This window comes from Rhincodon typus, chromosome 38, assembly GCF_021869965.1.
Source record: "Rhincodon typus isolate 14 chromosome 38, sRhiTyp1.1, whole genome shotgun sequence".
Classification (NCBI taxonomy): Eukaryota; Metazoa; Chordata; class Chondrichthyes; order Orectolobiformes; family Rhincodontidae; genus Rhincodon; species Rhincodon typus.
Window position 1 is genome coordinate 12,754,561 of NC_063369.1, and position 21,495 is coordinate 12,776,055.

Genomic DNA, 21,495 nt, shown 5'->3' on the forward strand with positions numbered 1-21,495 from the left:
CACATCTGGTTCACAGTGGGCTTTAGGGAAGGAGGTATGCTGTCCTTGCCCCATCTGGCCTATGTGTGACCCAAAGCAATGTGGTTGAGTCATAACTGCTGTCAGAAAGGCTCCAGCGAGCCTCTCGGTGTGAGGGCAATTTGGATTGAGCAACAAATGCTGGCCTTCAAGTGACACCCATGAAAGAGGATGGGGGTGATTTATGACTGAACCCACACTCAGGCAGACAGAGAGCCTGTAGCCTTCCTGGGTCACTTTCCACTACTAGCTTGCCAGCCCTTGAACTGCAAACCAAACCGCCCCATCCCAGCAGGGCTACAAAAAAAAAATCCAGTCAATCTCCCTAACTTACCTTTAGCAAAGGGGAGGCAGGCAGTCCTGCTCTAAAACTCACCTCTGCCAAAACGGCTGGGTAGGAGAATCTGGCAGTTCAGCTGCTTTTGGTATTTTCAGCCCACGTCTGTTTTAGCTCCCAACCTTGGAGGGCCACAAAAATTCACTCGGGGCCTTTTCGTCTTGCGGATTGTGAATGGTGGTCAGAGGATGATGTAAAGACAGGCGGCCAGACTTCACTATTGAATATTCCAAGTGAAGAAAACTCTCAGATTGATGGCTCGTGCAAAATGTGTAGCAGAATGCTGATTAAAAAGGTCATTTTGATAGAGGTCTTTGTAATTTCTTCCTGCTTCACCGTCAGTTGCCCAAGGCCTGAAGCTTGGTTTTGTTGTCGGATAACTTCTTCATGTCTCAGAATGCATGCTGTTGTTGGAGGAGGGGTGTTTTCTTTTTAAATTAGTGGTTCGGGTTGCAATGCACAATTGGTGGAGTAGGGGTGGAGCCCTTCTGCCGACAACAATGGCATTGCATGCCTGATGCTGTTGCCTGATGTAAAGTAAGGGGTAGAGAAAAGGTCACAGTCATCAATCACCTTGATGAAGACACATGCACAAAATAAATGAGATTTGCTGCTTCTCTCAATAATGCTGTCTCAATCTGTGTCTGCAGGTCGGCGATGGATGAGCGCTTCAGTAAGCAGCGTGATGGTGGCAGTGTAGAACCAACCAATACCTCAGTGACCAATTACACTCTCAGCCTTTGTCAAGCTGCATCGTGGGACTGCTCGAGTGCAATCGGTACAGACTGCGTAGAGGAGCTTTCCCAGTTCTCTGCTAAATCCTCTGTAGAGCATGGCATGGAATCTTCACGGGCTACCTCAGTTCAGTCGAGCCAAAGGTCGTCAAGCCTCGAGGGCTGTGACAAGCTTGACGTTCCAGGCATGCACAGTGCAGAGAGGCCCTGCGTTGCTAGCCAGGTGGTCCTGGCTACTGAAAGGGAGACAGAGGCAATTCAGTCAGCAGCCCCTTTGTTTGCTGCCAATGCACAATTGCCTGATGATAAAGAGATGCCTCAGGGAAGCACTGCCAGCGCAAACAGGAAAGCCTTGAATGCATCTGTGCTGGTCCAGACAGGGCCGAATGTTAGCCCTGCAAGAAGGGAGGAGGTTGCTGGTGCCGCTGATATGTTGTCTTCGGCTGATGCCTCGAGCCTGGTGTCGGCACATCCTTCAAACTCAGGGGAACTCTCCAATCTAACCTCAATCTCAATGGAAACCATAGGTAGACCAGAACCAGAGACCTTTCAAGCAGGAAATCTGAACATAGCAGAAGGACGAATGGGAGTGAGCAATAGCTCTGACTCAGAAGGAACATCCAAGGTACTCTTTCCAGCTGTGAATGAGGAGCAAGCTGCCTTTGAAGAGTCAGCAGCATTGAGTGAGCCAGTCTGTTCTCCAAAGCCACTGGCCACAGTCACAAGCTTAGACCGAAAACAGGAGTTGGAACAAGTAGATGATTGCTTAGGACTGTCAAAAAAAGACAGCAAAAAAACATATTTGGTTTCAGGGAAGAGAAGTGAAAAGGAGGAGCAATTTGCCAAAGGGGTAGAAGAGTCTAATAGCAAAGAGTTGCCAATAGAATGCAAAGTAATCTCCAGAGAGACCTCGGCAGCTTTGACTGCTTTGGAATCAGAAGAAACCTTCAAGCAAAGTCTGGACCTTTCAAGTGAGCACAGTAAAGTCAGTAAATACCTGAACGTCAGTAGGGATTACCGAGTGGATTGTGTAAAACCATTACTGACACCTGTGATGGGGCTAATGCTGCCCAGTGCCAGCGTCGGGGAGAAAGACCCTGGGGCGGCACCTGCTGTGGTAGCAACAAGGAATCCTGTGCCTTTGGGTGAACCATCTCTTTACACTTGCACAAAGTGTAGCGTCTATTTCCAGGACAGGGAGTACCTACACAGGCACATGCTGGACCACTTTGACGGACATGCCGAGGAAGGATTTGCAGGGGGTCCTCGCCCGTTCACCTGCCATGAGTGTGGCCATGCTTTCTGCGACCTGGCCTCTCTTCAGACACACCTGAGTCTCCATCAAGAGCGCAGGGCGAGCTTCATGGAGGCCTTCCAGGAACTGGCTGACCCACGGGGCGAAGGGCATGGGGCCAGGCAGCAGGCCACCTTTGGGACCAACCCGGCGAAGCTACCAGGGGAGCGGGCTGAGGTGCATGCCCTCAAAGTGCCTCGCCAGTGCCATCTCTGCCATTTCCAGGCAGCCACGGCTGAAGGATTTCAGGAGCACCAGTGGCGCAACCATCCAGGCGGGATGGAGAAGAGCAAGACTCTGCGCACACCCAGTCTCGGGTTGCCAACTCAGACCGCCAACTCAGATCTGCGGCTGAACCAGGAGTGTCCTTCCTCTAAGAGAGTTGAGAGTCTGTATAAAGAACAGATGAAACTCAGCCAGCAACACGTCCATCAGCAAAAGTCAGGCTGCCCTCCGACAAGGCCACTATGGCCTTCTGCTGGCCAAGGAGCTGAGGATTCGTACAACCAATCCAGCAACTGTGAGAGCTCTCCACGATTCCTGCCATTGAATAATCTGGGTGATGGCAAGCTGGAGATAGAGTCATTGCCTTCAACTGCAAGAGGACCATGTAGCTATGAAGACAACCGCCCTCTGATCTTTGAGGGGGAGCAAAAGGGCAAAACCATCCTCGATGTCCCAGAAGTGGAGATTGCCAAGTTGAAAACTCACTCGGCACTGGACATGACGAAGCGGGCTGTGCTGCAGAATACGCAGTTCAAGTCACCAGTGGGCGTGCCCAATTACACGGGTTTGTGTGAAAGTACAGGAACAAACATCCCTCCCTTGCCCAGAGGAAGCTTTGCTCCACAACAAGGGGCTGTTTGTTCCTCTCGTGACCAGCTAAAGAACAAAATAGAGGTAGGTGGAGAATATCATGCCAGTCAAAGAACTGCCCTGACTTACAGGAAAATTGTAATAGATCACTTTGCATCCAGAATGGGCACTGGTGGACCTTCAGTCCACAAAGATATCGTGAGGTTAAAGTCCGATTTGGAGGACACTGTGGGAAATAAAACTTGCTCTGTTTCATTTGGTCCGCGAGACAGTCTCAAGCAGAAGACCTCAGGCTTGCCAGGTCACCGAATTCAAATCTGTGACACTACAGCTCTTCCTACTAAGAAAGGAAGGATGTCTACAAATCCAAGTGCCACCTCTTGCCGACCTAGAGCAGTAAGAAAGTGCACAAAAGAGCTGCTTAAGACTATCAATATTCCACAAGATCTGTCAGTTGACCAACGTCAGCAATTAGTGAGAATGACTTCTATAATATTACTTGATAAAACAGAAAGTCAGTCAGCATGTGACTCTGCCTTGGAAGAAAAGGTGTTGGGTTCTTCCATGGAACCCAAGGAGGGTCAGCTGCAACGTGAACCCGGGGCGAGCCAGCTGCAACGTGAACCTGGAGTGAGTCATTTGCAACATGAACCCGGGGCAAGCCAGTCCCAACACTTGGGAAGACGTTCCCAATATGAGCCCGGGGAGAGCCCATCTCAGCGTGAGCCCAACTGTGATGAAAGGGAATTAGCTTCTTCTGTGGAAGTGGGGTTAGACAAAGGCATCCTTTGGGAAGTGCCCAGTGAAGATTTACCACTAGATCTGATGAAAAAGTCAAAAGACCTCTTGGGCAAGAATTTATTACGCATGTTTCCACTGGAAGAAAGAGAGTGTCCCTACTGTCCAGATAAATTCCACACTGGGATAGGTTTGGCCAATCATGTACGAGGGCATCTTAAACGAGTTGGCATCAGTTACAACACCCGGCATTTTATTAGCGCAGAAGAAGTTACAGCAATTGAAAAGGAATTCTCATTGCAGAGGCTGAAGAGGAAAGGTAAGTCTGTGTCATGTTGTGTACAGAATATGTAACATATTAATGTACAAACATTGACTTAGATACTAAAATGTGGGCTGCCTCATTGGTAAATAATGCCATATAGTATGTGAACAGGTTCCAACATGACTGCAATTCTTTTGTTGGTCAAGCAGTCTGCTGATGTACACTGCCCAGGTGCACATCATATCCATTTGGGCAGGGTAACCCTGGAGACTTCTGCCCACTGGAGTTGTACCCACGTTACCTATACTAAAGAAGGGGGACAAATTGGCTGAGGAAAAATGCTTTTTCTAACTCTTTGTACAGATTACTGATGTTGTCTGGTGTAGTGGGCAATGCCCCTGCTCTTAAGCTCGAAGCTCCAGTTTCAAGTCCCACTTTAGGATTTGAAGGCCAAGGAACGTGCATTCATGATACTTGTAATTCCATCCAACACGTGCCAATGGCTGGTAAAAAGAGCAGGAAAGATTGTGAAAGACTTTCTTCTAGCTTCTACCATCACTATGCATAGCTCCAGGCTGCTACATGCATACAAAAGTGCATGTTGTCACAGCAACTCGGGCTCCTAGGGTAGCGGGAGGATGCAGTCAGCTCAGTTGGTTGAATGGCTGGTGTAGAACGGAATGGCACCAGCAGGGTGGGGATCAATTCCCATTATGGCTGGTGTGCATTTGGGACCTATCTCCTTTGTCCCACCCATGTTGGAGGTCATGGTGCTGTGGGTTGGAATTCCCAGTGGGCAGTGAACACAAGTTGAGGATGCAATGTACTAGTGAGTTAGAAATTGAAGAGTTGTGATATGGGTGAGAGATTTGGTGGGTGACATAGATATTTCTGTGCGTGTTCAATGTAGGCATGTGGCCAAATTGCTGCTGTATCTATTGGGGAAAGGAGAGTTTTATCAGGAGACAGTACATTGACCCCTCTGGGGATTATTGCCAGCCTTGCTTCCTTCCTCAGCCCTGAAGATCCGCGGCAGCGCGGTGGAAAGGTGCAACCTGTGCAGCGCCAACTTCGACTCGCGGGCGGGGATGTCGAGCCATGCCCGTGCCCACCTGCGAGAGCTTGGCGTGATGTCCTGGAGCGCCACTAGCTCCCCCATCGACCTGCTCAATGAGCTCCTTCAGGATCTGGCCCCATCCAGCCTGGCCGACAGCCAACCCAGGCTGGACAGCGGCCCCTGGAAACCCACCAGCTACAGGTCCGGAGTGACGACATCAGACGGGTCAAACCCCCGTCCACTTGTGCGACCGTTCACCTCTGCAAATAACAGTTCACCGCCACTGAGAAACAAGGGTGAGTTACACAGTGAGTACTGTATGTTGCTGTGTGAAACTGTATTGTCATCCTGTATGCCTGTTGCCAAGTATCCTGATGTTCAGAGTTCATTTCTGTCTTGTCTGAGGATTTATTTTCTCATTTTAAAAGGCCTGGTTTGCATGCCCTGCAGAAAATAAGGGTCTTTATGACAAGCCAAAGTCAATAGCATATGTTTTTCTTTCTCTTCTAGTTCCACTCAATTTGAAACCTGAATTCATTGTTGCCTGTTTTACTACAAATGCACTATTCTGTGTACTTTTCCCCATTCCATTTTGTCTTCGCTATGCTTAAATTGTACCTTTGCAGACAGCAAGCAGGGCTACAACAGGCTGAATGGACTCCTCCTGTGCTGACACCATTCTGATTCGATGCGTCAAGCCTTGTGACTCTGTTGGCAATTCTAGCTCACTTCGTCCATGACTTCAAGATTGTATGTACCTCCCTCCAGCTTCCCCTGCCTGTCAATCCACAGGCATTTAAAACCCAAGCTTTAGCTCATCATCAGCAAGCTTATCTTGTTGACCCTGCACTTGGGTTTCTCATTCAAGAAGGCAAGTGTTTCTGCAAGACTGCATTTGCTTACGTCCAGGCCTTGTGTGTTATTCAGTAATTATGTCTGGGGAGAAAAAGTCCTGAGAATGAAGGTCTGAATTGTTGGTTGAGGTGGTATATTTACTGCAGTAACAAAACATGCACCTTTCATATACTACTTGGAATTTTTCGCAAAGGAAGTGGGAGTAGATGCATAGGGAGTCAGTCCACACTTATCGAGTGCCAGATGAGACAAATCTCCAGTTTGTGTGTGTATGTGAATGTCTCATAATTCACACTGTTGGCAGGAGACTGGAGATTCGGAGGCTTTTCTATGTATGGTCAGGGAGGATGGATGCAGCTTTGCTCTCTCTGAAGAGAGTGTCTGTTTGCATAATGTGTCCCCTTGAGTACTGCAGCCCAGTTTGGGTTTGCTGTGTTGGTAAGATAGTCTAAACATAGCTAGACTGGTTTTTCCAGGTGTGGTTGCACAGTTAAATGATATAGTATTAAACCATTTTAAATAGGATTTCCCCTAGTTTTTAAACTAGGTCCCCTCATTCCAGACTCTCCCACATTTTCTCAGCATCCACCTTAACATCCACCACTGGATCTTGCAAGTTCCAATAATTAACCTTTGATTCTTCTAAACACCAGTGCAAACAGGTCCAACCTGCTCAACATTTCCTTGTAAGACAACACATTCATTCCCCGGAATCAACCAATGAACCATCTCTGCACTGTTTCGGTTGTGAATAAATTCTTTCTAACAAAGCCATCAGATGGTCATAAGATCTCAAATGGTTGACTATTGTCCTTAATGGAGGGAAATCTGCTGTCTCTATTCTTTCTGCTCCTGTGTGTGACTTCAAACCTACAGCAATGTGTTTAGATATGACGTTGCTTTCAATTGGTCAACCACTGACTATGCATGATAGCGATACAAGGAGGTGTCTCACACCTTTCGGATCAAGAAGGGATTGGACAGTCAGTACTAATGCCCACATCTTAAGAGAGAATACTTCTTAAAATAACTTATCCACTGGAATGCAGTCCATCATCTCATGATCAATGACTGCTGTAATCTATAATTTGTCATGTTTGCTGCTGGTTGTTCGGAAGAAGCAAATGCACCACCAAATCTACATTTATATAACATCTTTAAAATGCTTCAAAGCACTCTGCTGGCTATGAAGCAAAGTTAGACACCGAGTCACCATGGCAATATTGGAGCAGATGGCCGACTCATTGGAACGAGGTTATTTTCAAGGAGCGTCTAGAAGAAGGGGAAAGAAAAAAAGATGGAGAATCAGAGAGGTTTAGGGAGGGAATTTCAGAACTTGGAGGCCAGCAAATGAAGGCATGTGCCAGGATTGGAGCAACTAAAATTGTGGATGCTTGAGGCTAAAATTGAAGGAGTGCAAATTTCTTGAAGGTTGGTTGGCCAGAGGGTTTCATAGGGATGGGGAAAGGGTGAGGCCATGGAGGGATTTGAAAACAAGGAGAAGAATTTTAAAATTAAGACTTAAAGTAAGTGCTGGACTTGTAAAACTGCAAAAAATATAAAATGAATCTTGCCTTTCTGGGATTGGTTAATATCCAGTAAAGTTTGTCATCTAGTGCCCTACTAACAGGAATGCTCCTCCAATTGCTGGTGTGTCCCTAGGCGTCATTGTTACTGTATAAAATATCAATGTCAGTCTGATGTGATTGCGAACAAAAACAGCTGAAGTTGAATTTTTTGCTCAATATTTACAGTGAAAAGAGTCAAATTTTGAGAGGCTCTGTACATACGTCAAGGCAGATTTTCATTTGATTCCTGCTGTTAGCGGTAATTTTGATTTAGGGACGCCACCCGATCTTTGTGCGTCCTGGATAAGGCTAATTTTATTTTGGGAAGGCTTAAAGACGACAAGGAGAAGAGATTCTGTTGTATTACTGCTGCTGACATTAAATTACTTTCTTTGACTTCCTCTGCTACCTCTCTCCCTTTAGAGACATGGGTAGAAATTTGGCCAAGGGTTTGTTTACACTGCTGGTCCCTGGAGGCAGTGTGACATTCTGTCAGATATGAGATGCCTCAGATGGCTGTAGTTTAGCATGGGGTAGCAGTTATTTGCTCTGATCGCACGCCAGGGAGCAGTCAAGCTGTCTTGGGGAAAACCAAACTTGAGATTTTTTCTCATTTGTTCATTGAAGCATAAATATAGGATTGTCACTCATATTTAGTAAGGAGTTCAAGAAAAATGTCTTCACTCAGGGAGTGCTTACAATGTGGAACTTGCTACTGCTTTCAGTCGCTGAGGAGGGCAGCATACATTCGTTTAAGGGGAAGCTCGATAGAATATGGAGAAAGGAATATAAGAATATGCTTTTAGGATTAGCCTGGGAAGTGGTTCATCAGTAGCATTAACATAGTGAACACCAGTTAAGCCAAATGCCATGACATTTGATAATGCAGTGATATAAATTGTGCTGATTATAAGGTAAATCATTGCGTTAGTTGCATGGGATATAGTTCATCCTGCTCCCTAAATAAGTCTTGTCTCCTTTTTTTTAAAAAAAAGGACCCTTTGGCTAATTTCAGACCTATTGATATCTACTACTTTGCAGTGCACTTGGGGGAGATTTTGGTATTGTGGTAATGGCACTGGACTATTAATGCAGAGTCTCAGGCAATGATCGAAAGAAAGGGTTCAAATCTAACCATGGGTACCTAATGGAATTAAAGTTGAATTCATAAAAAACTGGACTGAAAGCTAGTTTCGGTGACCATGAAATTATTATTGGTTGTTGTTAAAAATCCATCTGGTTCACCAATGTCCTTTGCAAAGGATATTTACTGTCCTTGTACTGGTCTGGCCTGCATTTCACTCCTGATTCCCAGCAATATGATTGACTCTTAACTGCCTTCTGAAATGGCCCAAGCAAACTACTCAGTTCAAGGGCACCTAGGAGATGAGCAACAAATGCTAGAAACACCCACATCCTGTGAAAGAGTAAAAAACTTGAGGCAGTATTTAGGTATATATGGGTCCAGCACACACAAGTCCTCAGAGAAATGGCAGAGATCAGGAGTTATCTGATTGCTGATTCAAAACATATCTGTTTCAGGAAAGCTAACTACCAAATGAGTAGTGAATTTTCTCAGCTTGGGATAACTCCTAATCATTATCTAGAACTCTCCTAGAAGCTGATTCCGGGAAATTTCCAGTGAAGCAGCTTCGTGATGTGGCTGACGCGAGAGTTATCAGTGGAGCAGCTGCCTGATGGCAGTCTTCTTGGCTGTGAAAATCAGGCATAAAATGAAGGCTGTCCTTGCCAAGAATTTTTTGGCACCATTTTCTGCTAATATATTGACATGAGGAATTATCTTTTACTCAGTGAATGGTTACAAGTTGTAGTGCACTGATTGAAAGAGTGGTAGAAGTTTATTCATTTGTGGCTTTCAAAAGAGATTTGGATAAGAACCTGAGGGGCCAAAAATTTTCAGGACCGTGGGGAAAGGGGATTTGAGTGGGGCTGGTTAATTAGCTCTTTCAGAGAGCTAGCACTGGGCCATCAGGCCAAATGGCCGCCACCTGCACTAAACATGCAGCATTAACTGCATTCTTTCTCAGAATCACAGAAAATAATTGGCTGCGTTATCCTACTCCTGTAGAGGAATGAAACAGAAAGAAGTCTTCAGCAGCATCTGAATGACCTATACACACTATTTAGCAGGCATACACGCACGGACATGCATGTGCTCACACACACAAACTCTCTTTCCATTGCTTCACTCTTTTCTGACTGAGGAAACACATGTTTCATTGGTTATACTTTTCGGGCTGTTCCACGTTTTCTTGAGTCCAAGGTCACAGCACACTCCTGTAAACTAACCTCACATTTTCTACGAACCAAAGCATACTTTTATATGGACAGTTCCTAGGTGTGTGACTGAATTGGGCCTTAATTCTCTGATGTCTAGAAGAATGAGAGGTGATATCATTGAGACATACAAGGTATGAAAGGGGTTTGATAGGTAGACGCTGAGAGATTGTTTCTGCTGATCATGGAATCTGAAACACATTCAGGGGCGCATGGCCTTGAGATAAGGGGCTAATGATTTAGGACTGAAATGAGGAGAAAATATTTCACTCGAATATTTGAGATTGTTTGGAATTCTCAACCGAGAGTGCTGTTAATACTTTATAATTGCATAGTTTTAAGGCTGGGATAGATTTTGTCTCTCGGAATCAAGAGATTTGGCGAGTGGGCAGAAAAGACGAGTTGAAACCGAAGATCATTCATAATGATACTGAATGATGGAACAGGATTAATGGGTTGTACAGTCTACTCCTACTCCTGTTTCTGTGTAAATGTACAAAGAAATGTACAAAGAAGCTTTATCCATGTGTTTTGCTCTAGAGGAATGCATAACATGCTACTAATGTTTGTGGCAGATGTGCTATCAGGCTGTAAATCACTAGGCAAATTCGTTATCCATTAAAAGGATAAAACATTGATCTAAAATAACTGTCTGTATGTGGCAAAGGACAGTGGCGAACCCATTGGTTTGTTCTCCTAGGTCAAAGAAAAAAAAGCTGTTTGTCTTGTGAGCTGTCTCTTACAATAAAATTAACCTTTGAAATACATTTGCTTATGTTTTTACATGGCTGTCCAATGCTGAGGAATCTTCAAACTAGTCTGATCATTGCTGGCTTTTGTCTGATGGATGCTTTTGCGTAATGTCTCCCGTGATACAGCTCCAAATCCTTTGGATGCTATCCCAGAACAAAGGACATTGAAATACTCACATAATTATATTTAGGTTGTCAAACATTCACAGGATTTGAAACAGTGTTTGCCCAACACATTTATTGCTGCCAAAAGAATGTGTACTCTAAAGAGCCCCACAGGATGTTTGTAGTTGGCTTGGTCCTTTGATAAAATTGTAGCACTGAATGCTGTAAGCCAGGTCATTATTTAAGGAGCAGCTAACTCATGTGTATTAAGGAACTTCTACAGTATCTGCTTTATTTTGAGGTATGCAAATTGCCAGCCTGCTATGTGTATTCTCCATGACTAGCAGGAACAGCCAGTAGTCACCAATGTTGTATGGGATAAGCAGCAAGAAAAATCCTATTTAAAAATCCATCATTTTGAAAAGAAGACTCAACTTTTGTCATGTCATTAGCAGCAGTTTCTCTATGGGCAATAAAAACCGAAAGAGCTGCGGATGCTGTAAATCAGGAACAAAAATGGAATTTGCTGGAAAAGTTCAGCAGGTCTGGCAGCATCTGTGAAGAAAAAATCAGAGTTAACATTTTGGGTCCGAAGGGTCACTGGACCTAAAATGTTAACTCTGATTTTTTTTCTTCATAGATGCTACCAGACCTGCTGAGCTTTTCCTGCAACTCCTGTTTTTGTTTCCATATAGACACTGTGTACAGACATTTGATCGCTGCCTAACAGCCAGCACTTGCAACTTGCCTTTACATGGTTTCTAGAATGTCTGTGACATTCTGTTGTTCCTTTACTGACTCCCCTAAGGAATAACTAAACAAGGGGACTATCCATTCTTTTACCAACAGTAATTGCAAATGCAGTCCAACACGTCTCCCTGCTGCAGGAACGATGTTATAAAACTTGAAAGGGTTCAGAAAGTATTTACAAGGATGTTGCTGGGTTTGGAGGGTTTGAGCTGTAGGGAGAGCCTGAATAGGCTAGGGCTATTTTCCCTAGAGCATTGGAGTCTGAGGGGTGACCTTTATAGAAGTTTATAAAATCATGAAGGGCATGAATAGAGTTAATAGCCAAGATCTTTTTCCCAGGATAGGGGAATCCAAAACAAAGGCGCATAGTTTTAAGGTGAGAGAGAAAAAAATTGGAAGAGACCTAAGGAGCAACTTTTTCTAAGCAATGGGTGGTGTGTGTATACAATGAGCTGCCAGAGGAGGTGGTGGAGGCTGATACAATTACAATATTTAAAAGGCATCTCAATGGGTACATGAATAGGAAGTGCTCAGAGACATATGGGCTAAATGCTGGCAAATGGGACCAGATTTATTTAGGATATCTGGTCAGCGCTGACATGTTGGACAGAAGGGTCTGTTTCCGTGCTGTACATTTCGATGACTCTAAATGTCAACCCTTAAGACGTGCAGCAACAGTAGCACAATGGCAGTGTTACTGGACGAGAATTTTTTTTATTTCTTCATGGGTTGCGTCTACGCTGCATGTTAGTATTTGCTGTCTGTCCCAAGTTCATAGCCTGTTCAGCATAGTTAACCCTAGTCTTCAGCAGAGAAATTCTTACTCTTCAGAATTGTTCTTGAATTTCCAAGAATTAATTTCTGTGATACTGCCCTAAGCCACATAATAGAAAAAAAATCAATGGGACATTTTTAAAAAATTGCACTTTCTAATACTTTGGCTGGGTGAGTGACATGGAATCTAACCATCTCACTCCCTGATGTGCAATGCAGAATCTCCTTCAGTCAACATCCTGGGGTTACCCAGGATCTTAACTAGATTAGCAATACAAATACTGTGGCTCCAAGAGCAGTTGAGAGGCTGGGAATTCTGTGACAAGTAACTCACTTAGCGACTCCCCTGTCCACCTTTCATAAGCATAGTCAGGAGTGTGATGACATATTCTCAATATGCCTAGATAAAGGCAGTTCCAACAATACTTGAGAAGCAAAACACCAGTCAGCATAATGCATCTGCATGGTTGGCAGTCTGTCCACTGCCTTCAACATTCACTCCTTCCAACACTAATGCACAGTGGTAACAATGTGTACCAGTTCATTAACTACAAGATGCACTGTAGTAACTCATTAAGTTTCCTTAGCAGTTTCTAAAGCCAGAATATCAACCACCTCGACAGACAAAGGCAGCGTTTCCATGGGAACATCACCACTTGCAGGTACTCCTACACCACTTGATTTGGAAAAATGTCACTGCTGCTTTACTGTTATTGAGTCAAAAATCTGGAATTCACTCCCATCAGCACTATGGGATTATGAACACCAAAGGTTAATATAGTAGTTTGAGGTGGCTCTGCACAATCTTCTTGACGGTAATTAGAGATGGACAATAAATACTAGCCTATTCAGTTATAAAGATCAAATGATTTCCATTAAAAATTAGGACAGAATGGACAATTTTATAATAGTCATTAAATTATTTCTGGTGCAGTTAACCTGGCCTTAAGAGTCATCTTTTGTCAAATGACTACACTTGATTTTTGACTACCCAGCCATGGAATATTGACCTATACTTACTGAAATGTACAAATTAAAGAGTAGAAATAACTGTTCATGCAGGCATCGAAGACAGCAATATAGGTATTTAAGGATTAAAGGACTTGATCAAAATTCAAAGATGTATTCTGTCTTTCATATTACTTAAGGTGTCAAAGAGCACTAGCAAAACAGGAGTCAATATCCTGAAACATCCTTCATAATAGTATTGTCAATGTCCCTACGCCACATGAACTGCAGGTTTCAAATAGGCAGCTCATGATCACCACCTTGAGAGCAACTGAGGGTAATTATTGGATATTGACTGGGAACAGAACCTACTTCATTTTGTTCTTTCTACATCCTGGCTACAGATGACCATATATAATAGTGTTTGATTGTTGTGTATATAGATCCAACAGGGCAAATACCAATTACTTCAATGAAGACTAGCACTCTCTCATAAATGATGTGGTACAGGCAGGGACACAGGAAGCTTACAAATCCCACTTTACAATGGTCAGCACCTTCCTGAAGAGGAGGCTTTTTATTATTAAAAAATTCTCATTCATCTCTGGAAAATAATCTGCCATGGCATCTCAGTAGGGACATGCTTCCAAGTGGTCTTTGACTGCATAGTTAATGTCTTTAATATAGCAAATAATTTTGTGTTAGGACAGGATACACACAGCTGCTGAAAATTTTATTTTCCAGATTTGATTTGAAATACAGTAAAAAACGGCTTCTCTGATTGCCAGACTGAGAAGTGGTAAGTAGATTTTCTTCCGAATAGTCTGCTAAGAACTCCGTGACTGGCACTACTTCTTGCAAGTAAAAATGGTGGTCTATTTTCAAGGGCATGTTCCAACTACGTCAGGACTTTTCAGAGCATCTTATAGCCAATTAAGTACTTTGGAAATGTAGTTACTATTGTGATGCAGGAAATATGGCAACTAATTGATGCACATTAAGATCCCAGAAACAGCAATGAAATAATGAGCAGGTAATATGGTTGTGATCTTGTTTAGTATCTTTACACATGCTTTGTTTCCTTTTGGGCAGTAGTACGTTAGAGTTTGACCTTGCATGGTCATCAAGTCCCTGGGAATGTGATTTGAACCTGGAACTTCTGGCTTACAGAGGCACTACTTATTGAACCACCAGACTTTCTGATTTTGACATTGGCTGAAACCTAATTGTTGGCTAGGACATTGAGGAGAGCTATAACAAGTATATAATGCAAAAGGTTTTGAAGTCTAGCCGATAGATATGATTTTTCCAGCTGCTTTGTTTACAACAGGCAGCCCAGACCTAGTGGATAATCATCCTGCTTTAGCATTGCAAGGTTGTAGGTTCAAATCTCAGTCCACAATCTTGCGCCCGTAATCTCGGCTAGCACTTCAACACAGGACTGACTGAAGGGGCACTGTTCAGATGGGATATTAAATAGAGTCCCAGGGAGACATAGAAGATTTCATGGCAATTTTCAAAGAAGAGAGGGGAATTCATCCATGTGTTGTGTCCAATATTTATCCCTGTACAACATCACTAAAGATAAACATTATGGGCTCTTTGTAAAATCATCGAGTCATTATAGCACATAAGGATGTCATTTGGTCCATTGAGTACATGCTGGCTCTTTGCAGAGCACTCCCATTCCCCACTTTATCCCTGTCATCCTGCATATTTATTTCTCTCAAGTGAGTGTCTGGTTTCCTTTTCAACGAATGGATTGTCTTTGTTTCCACTACCCTTGTGGGCAGTGAGTTCTAGATCATTGCTGTGACCTACCTAACATCTCGTACAGCTCTGTCAGAACCTCCCTTTTATTCAGTGCCTTGACTAATAAAGACAAGTATCCCACATGCTGCCTTAACCACCTTTACCCACTGTCATGTTGTCTTCAAGGATCTGTGGACATGTATACCAAGATCTGTCTGAACCTCTGCACCTCCAACCATTTAAAATTAAAATTTAGTTTAAAAAGGATTCCTCCCTTTGGATAACCTGCTCTAACACTCAAATGAACTTATGTTTTAAAAGGAGCCAATTTAAACAGGCTTTCTTATGTTAACAAAGAATGAGTATTAATTATTAAATGTGAGAAGAATCAGTGACACAACACACATAGACACAGGTTAAAATAACAGATGAGTCCAAAGAAATAAAAGTTTAATAAGAAAAAACAGATATACGGATCAATCTCTGAACTGTTTGTGAGAATCAGATAGATGAACATTGCAACCATAGCAGTGACGTTGCTGGTAGTGTTGACAATGGTAGTTGAACAGTATGTTTTATAACTCAGTTTTGAACATTGGTTGAGATTCTGTAGTTCTGATTCCTTTCGACTGTAATTTAAGAGTGTAATTTTGTTTATCCTGTTCCCTTTTGTTTAGCTACTAGTTAATTACTTCTAGCACTTGGAATGAGAGAATGCTTTGACCTGCAATACAAGTGACGTGGTATAGCTGTTTAGCTGTGACCTTCATAGCATGCTAATACTCAAACCCAGGCTGGAACAAATCTGACTAGCAAACTCCAGGAGTTAATTTGGCTTTTTAACCCCAGTCTTTGTGTACCATTTCAAAAGGAAAAACATAAATGTGTCTGCAGTTATATAATAGGACAAGAAGAGACAGGTGGTTGATGACTGGCACTGACATGAGGGGCCTTTTTCCATGCTGTAAAACTCTTACTCTAAGACTCCAAATTGACCCTCTTGTGACCAACCAAGGGACAGGTGAATTTTGAAGAAAGGGGAACTGGTTCATCTTTCTTCACTCAGCAGCTGAATGATTTAGAGCGTCCTGTTTGGAACCATACTAGATTGGGGAACTTCATCTGAGATCTGGGCACAACAGAGTACCCGCAGGCCATAGCTTGCTGTTGATCACATTCATAGATGTGACATTCTGTGCGTTTCTCTCAGCAGACAGCCACTTAATTTACATCTGCAGGTATTTTTGGATGTATTAGCCCTCTTTAAAAAAAAAGACATTACAAAATAAATATGTCTGTAGTTCTTCAGTGTTCTGACCCATGGTTATGACAGTTCCAATGTTAAAGTTATTTAATTCACCTAAGCTCCTTCGGCAGCACTTCCCTGACCACTTCCATCTTGAAGGACAAGGACAACAGATACAAAAACAGAAATTGCTGGAAAAACTCAGCAGGTCTGGCAGCATCTGTGAAGAGAAATCAGAGTTGCCATTTTGGGCTTGGTGACCCTTCCTCAGAAATTGCTGGAAAAGCTGGTTTCTGTTTTTGTATCTGTTGTCCTCTGATTTACACCATCTGCAGTTCTTCCGATTTTTATTAAGGACAGCAGATACATGGGAACACCACCCTCTGCAAGTTCTCCTCCAAACCACTCACCATCCAGACTTGGAAATATATCACTATTCCTTCAGTCTCTTGGAACTTCCTCCCTGACAGCATTGTGGGTCTACCTCCAACAAATGGAATGCAACAGTTCAAGAAAGTAGCTCATCTCCACCATCTCCAGTGGAATTTGGGGTGCGCAATAGATGCTGGCCCAGCCACTGACACTCACATTCCCAAGAATGAATAATAAAAAAAATCTGGGAAAAGTCAGTGAGCTGACCTAGTGGAGTGCTGTAATCTACCATGCTCCAATATGAAAAGCAGCCATCTCGTTGCTGTTTATACAAATCGATCACTGTTTTCTGAGAGCTTGGAAAAAGTGGCTATGAAGCAATTGGCAAATTCTTTGGTTGTGAAGGGTGCTATATAAATAAAAATTCACCTTTTCTCATTGACTATTGATTGAAATTCCTGCACTGATTTCCCCTTACCTGTATCCAGCACTCTCTTTCTATCCACCTCCTCTCTTATTCCAGCAGTGCCATGTACATGATGCCATTTTTCAAATGAGACATTATAGCAAGGTCTCACTTAACCTCATATGGATGTAAAAGATGGATGCATAAAAAAGATATGGTTTGGAATTACACATGGGCCAGACCAGGTAAGGGTGGCAGACTTCCTTCCCTAAAGGACATTAGAGTTGCTGCAATGACATTATCACAACACCTGTCGCCCTCCTTGTTTCCTTGGTGCCACACTGAACACAACATCCAAAGATCTACATTCCATCATTGAGGAGTTGCATAAAGCAGATACTGGTCACCACCCTTGCACATGTCATCTGAGGAAGATTGATCTTTTGTGAAGTGTTCAAATAAGGAGGCAAATGAAAAATTACTGCACCTGTTGGCATAACTGGAGTAAATCGGGTGGATCAATTATTGAGATGAATCATGCATAATTAGCAGGGCACTGATGGTAATGTCACTGGACAGGTAATCCAGAGGCCCTAGCTAATTCTCTGGGGACAAGGGTTCAAATCTGTCCATGGCAGCTGGTAGATGGGGAATTCAGTTGAAAATCTGGAAGATGATCTTTATAATGACAACTGTTGTATTTAGGACTGGTGGTATATCACTAAACTGTTAATCTAGAGATTTGGGTCACGTCCTGGGCATTCAAGTTCAAATTCCATGATGGAATTCAAATGATAGAATTTGTATTTGATAAAAAACAAAATCTGGAATTATGAATCTAATGATGACAATGAAATTTGTTGTTTTGTTAGAAAAACCCATCTGTTTCACAACTGTCCTTTAGGGAGTGAAACTGTCCTCCTTACCTGCTTTGGTTTACATGTGACTCCAATCCCACAGCAATGTGGTTGACTCTTAACTGCTCTCTGGGCAATTAGGAATGGGCAATAAATTCTGGCCTAGCCAGTGATACCCATATCCTGTGAATGAACAAAATACTGTGTCACCTTCATTAACATTTGGGTGTGGTCAAGGTATGAAAGCCATCGACCAGTTACATAATTATTTAAGGAGAATGTTTGGAGCCCCACATAGAAGCTGAACACAATGGTTAATTCTTACCTTTCCCGGCCTGGGTGTCTTGAAATCTGTAGCAGTGCTGACAGCACAGCAGAACTTTATCAACCTTCGTACTATGCATATATCGTAGAGACGGTGCTAGTATTTTATTTAAACGTTTTTCTTTAATTTAATCTTTTGTCACAATGTTACATTTTGTTAGTGGTACATTTTTGCTAGTTTTCATTATTAGAATTTTCTAGAACACATTATACATTGTTCTATGGAAAAGTCACTTTTAAAACTCAATTCATTTTTCTTTCATCATAATGGTGCATTTTTAACCACTGACACACTTGTGCTAAGAATCTGGAAAGATTCTCTCTCTCCCACCCCGTAACACAATGCATTTATTCAGTTTGCCATTTGTGTCAGCTGTATCTCCGTTGACAGCACGTTCCCTTCTGAATCAGAAATTGTGAATTCAAATCCCAGTCCAAGAGTACTGTACAATAGGCAAACACTCCCAGAAAAATGGGTGGCACAGTGCCTTTGGGTGGCATTGTGGCTTAGTGGTTAGCACTGCTGCCCATAGCGCCAGGACCCAGGTTCGATTCCCAGCCTTGGATTATTATCTGGGTGGGATGCTCTTTGGAGGGTCTTTGGAGACTTGATGGGCTGAATGTCCTCTTTTTGCACTGGAGAGATTCTATAATCTCTGTGTTAAGGGAGGGCTGTATTGTCAAAAGTGCCGCCTTTTCGATGAGATATTTTACTGAAGGCCCACGTTTGACCCTCTTCAGTGGACTTGAAAGATCCCTGGCATTGTTTTGAAGAAACAAGGTGGAGGCTGAGGTACCCAAGTTGTTGTGGTCATTATTTATCCCTCAGTCAATATCAAAAGGAATGATTACCTGTGTTGTTAGGGATGCCAGCTGCAGCTGGTTGTTTTCCTGTAAGCTTTATCAAATGACCTTTTCCCTCCATCAGCTCCATTTATTCCATCTCAAATATTTTTATGGGTGCTAACCCGAAATGTTCAAACAAATAAAACAAACACATTTTTGTAAGAACTGTCTATAACAACGCTGTGAAGACTTACTGCTAATTCCTGGAGACTCCAAGACAATCAGCAATCCTACTCCGTGGTTATTTAAATGCTGCTAAAATGGCCTTTATTTTCTTATTCAAGTACAGGACATGGATGACGTTGACTGGCTTAGTATTTATTGCCCATCCGTGGTTACCTTTGAATAGGTCGTAGTGAGCTGCATTTTTGAACCACGTACTCCATTTGGCCCACAGTGCTTTTGGAGAGGGAGTTTCATGATTTTGTCCCGGTGGCACTGAAGAAATGGCAGTTATATTTCCAAGTCAGGATAGTGAATGCCTTGGAGGGAACTGACCGGTGGTGGTGTTACTATCTGTCTGCTGCCCTTGTCTTTCTAGATTGTCGGTTTGGAAGGTGCTGTCAAAGAAATGTTGGTGAGTTTCTGCAGTGTATTTTGTACAAGTGTCAAGTTGGTTGTTGCCTTGCCTGTACATTGAATCGAATCACGTGAATGAAAACCGGACTGAAAGGGAAAGATGTGTAGGTCCAGGGCCAAGGCAAGGAACTAAGATGAACTGCTCATCTGGAAAGCTGCAGCATACACAGTGGGCTGAGCGGTCTCTTTCTGAGCCACTTTAACAATTTTGCAACAATAGAGCCTGGCAGGGGAGACAGAAAAGTTAGAGTAATGCTTGTGAATGATGCATGCTGGTTGACTCCTCTTGCATGCCTCAAAGTAGAGCTTAGATATTCAAGCATAAAAGAATTAAGAACAAAACCGTTTGTTTCCCCACGACCTCGGTGTCAATTTTTTCATGCCATACGTGGAAATCAAATTGGTCGTCTATAAGTTGTGCAAAGTGCCTCTGTATTTCATAACCCTTTTTCAGGGCCTCTCCATATTTGTCCATTGATGAGCACGGTGACTGGGTTTGAAAGGGATAGTTCGTTGGCGCTATGTCAATGCAGTTGTTGGTCTTCATAGTGAAGGGAAGTGGTTGTTGGTGAGGCCAGTTGGACGTTACTTGGGCGATCAGTGAGGCCTGCGGTCGGCTGGTCGAGCCTGGGCTGTAACGGTCGCTTCCTCCCTCCCGCGTTCTCGATCGGTTGCGCGGCGCTCGTCCCCGGCCTGGCTGCGCGTTCTCTCCGTCTCACTCCTAAGATGGCTGCCGCCGCCGCTTCGTCGTCGTCTTCCTCCTCCTCCTCTTCCACCGGCTCCAATCTGGAGAACCTGACAAAGGCCGAGCCCCGGGAATGCCCGACGATGAAAGAAGTGGACGGCCCTGGCGAGGGTAAGGGCATCCGGGAATGGAATGGGATGGAAAGGGAGGAGGTGGGTTGGGGGAGGGGGAGAGAGGGTCGACGGCGGTGTCGGCCTGTGCTGCCCCCCCACCCCCTCTTTGATCAAAGGGTTTTTTTGGGGGGAGTGCAGAAGAAGAAATAATGTTATTTGCGGGAGCCGGATAAATTTGTGACTGTGGCGGCCGATCATTAGGACAGGTGGTGGTATATTTATAAGGAGGGAATTGGTATGGACACTTTCGCGCCCCCCCCCCGGGGTCACAGGTAGCAGCCAGACTCACTCCCCGCCGTGACCCTCATATCACCTCCTGTACTTTACATACCTCCTAGGATTATCACTCACCTCCACCACCGCCCCCTCTTATGAAGCCTTCGACCCCTCGAGGAAAAAAAAACAATCCTCAAGGCATTTCTAATGCTACCAGACATCCTTTTGTAGAAAGGCTGAGCAGCGAACACAGGCCCTCCTCACACTTTGCAACCTCTCTCCACTTACGTTTTGTTTTAACCTCCACATGGAAGGTAGTTTTCTTTTCCGCAGAAAGTGCGTTTTTATTAAATTCTGCCAAAGATAATTTAGATAATCATTTTCTGAACACATTTTTGCAATTTTAATGTGCTGGATTTTGCAGAAACGGATTGGAATTAATTGATTTTATAAACACTGATGTTTATCTGTGATACTTTTTGATATTTTAACATTTTATATGGTTTGCCTCTTTCAAACATTTATATTCTCAATTAATTAATTTTTTTCTGAAGCTGAAATGTAGCTTTTTTGGACGAGCTGTGTTCTATTTTAGTTGTTTAATATTTAGTTAGATGTTAGCACTTTTTTTTAAAAAAGCCCTTCTACAGACAATACATTTAAAGGTAAGTGATTTCTCTCATTTCACTCCCACCAGGTTAATAATTTAATTTAAACAATCTTTGTTTTA

At 43.3% G+C, this 21,495-nt stretch overlaps 1 protein-coding gene across 1 annotated transcript in view; it reads left to right on the top strand.

Moving 5' to 3' along the window:
• LOC109933312 (WIZ zinc finger) overlaps positions 1-21,495 on the top strand; it is a 116,343-nt gene that overhangs the window by 17,180 nt on the left and 77,668 nt on the right. Inside the window, exons 3-5 of the mRNA XM_048617828.1 lie at positions 1,006-4,256; positions 5,220-5,555; positions 20,293-20,547. Of these exons, the coding sequence (XP_048473785.1) occupies positions 1,006-4,256; positions 5,220-5,555; positions 20,293-20,547 (3,842 nt within the window). The remainder of the gene's footprint in view (positions 1-1,005; positions 4,257-5,219; positions 5,556-20,292; positions 20,548-21,495) is intronic.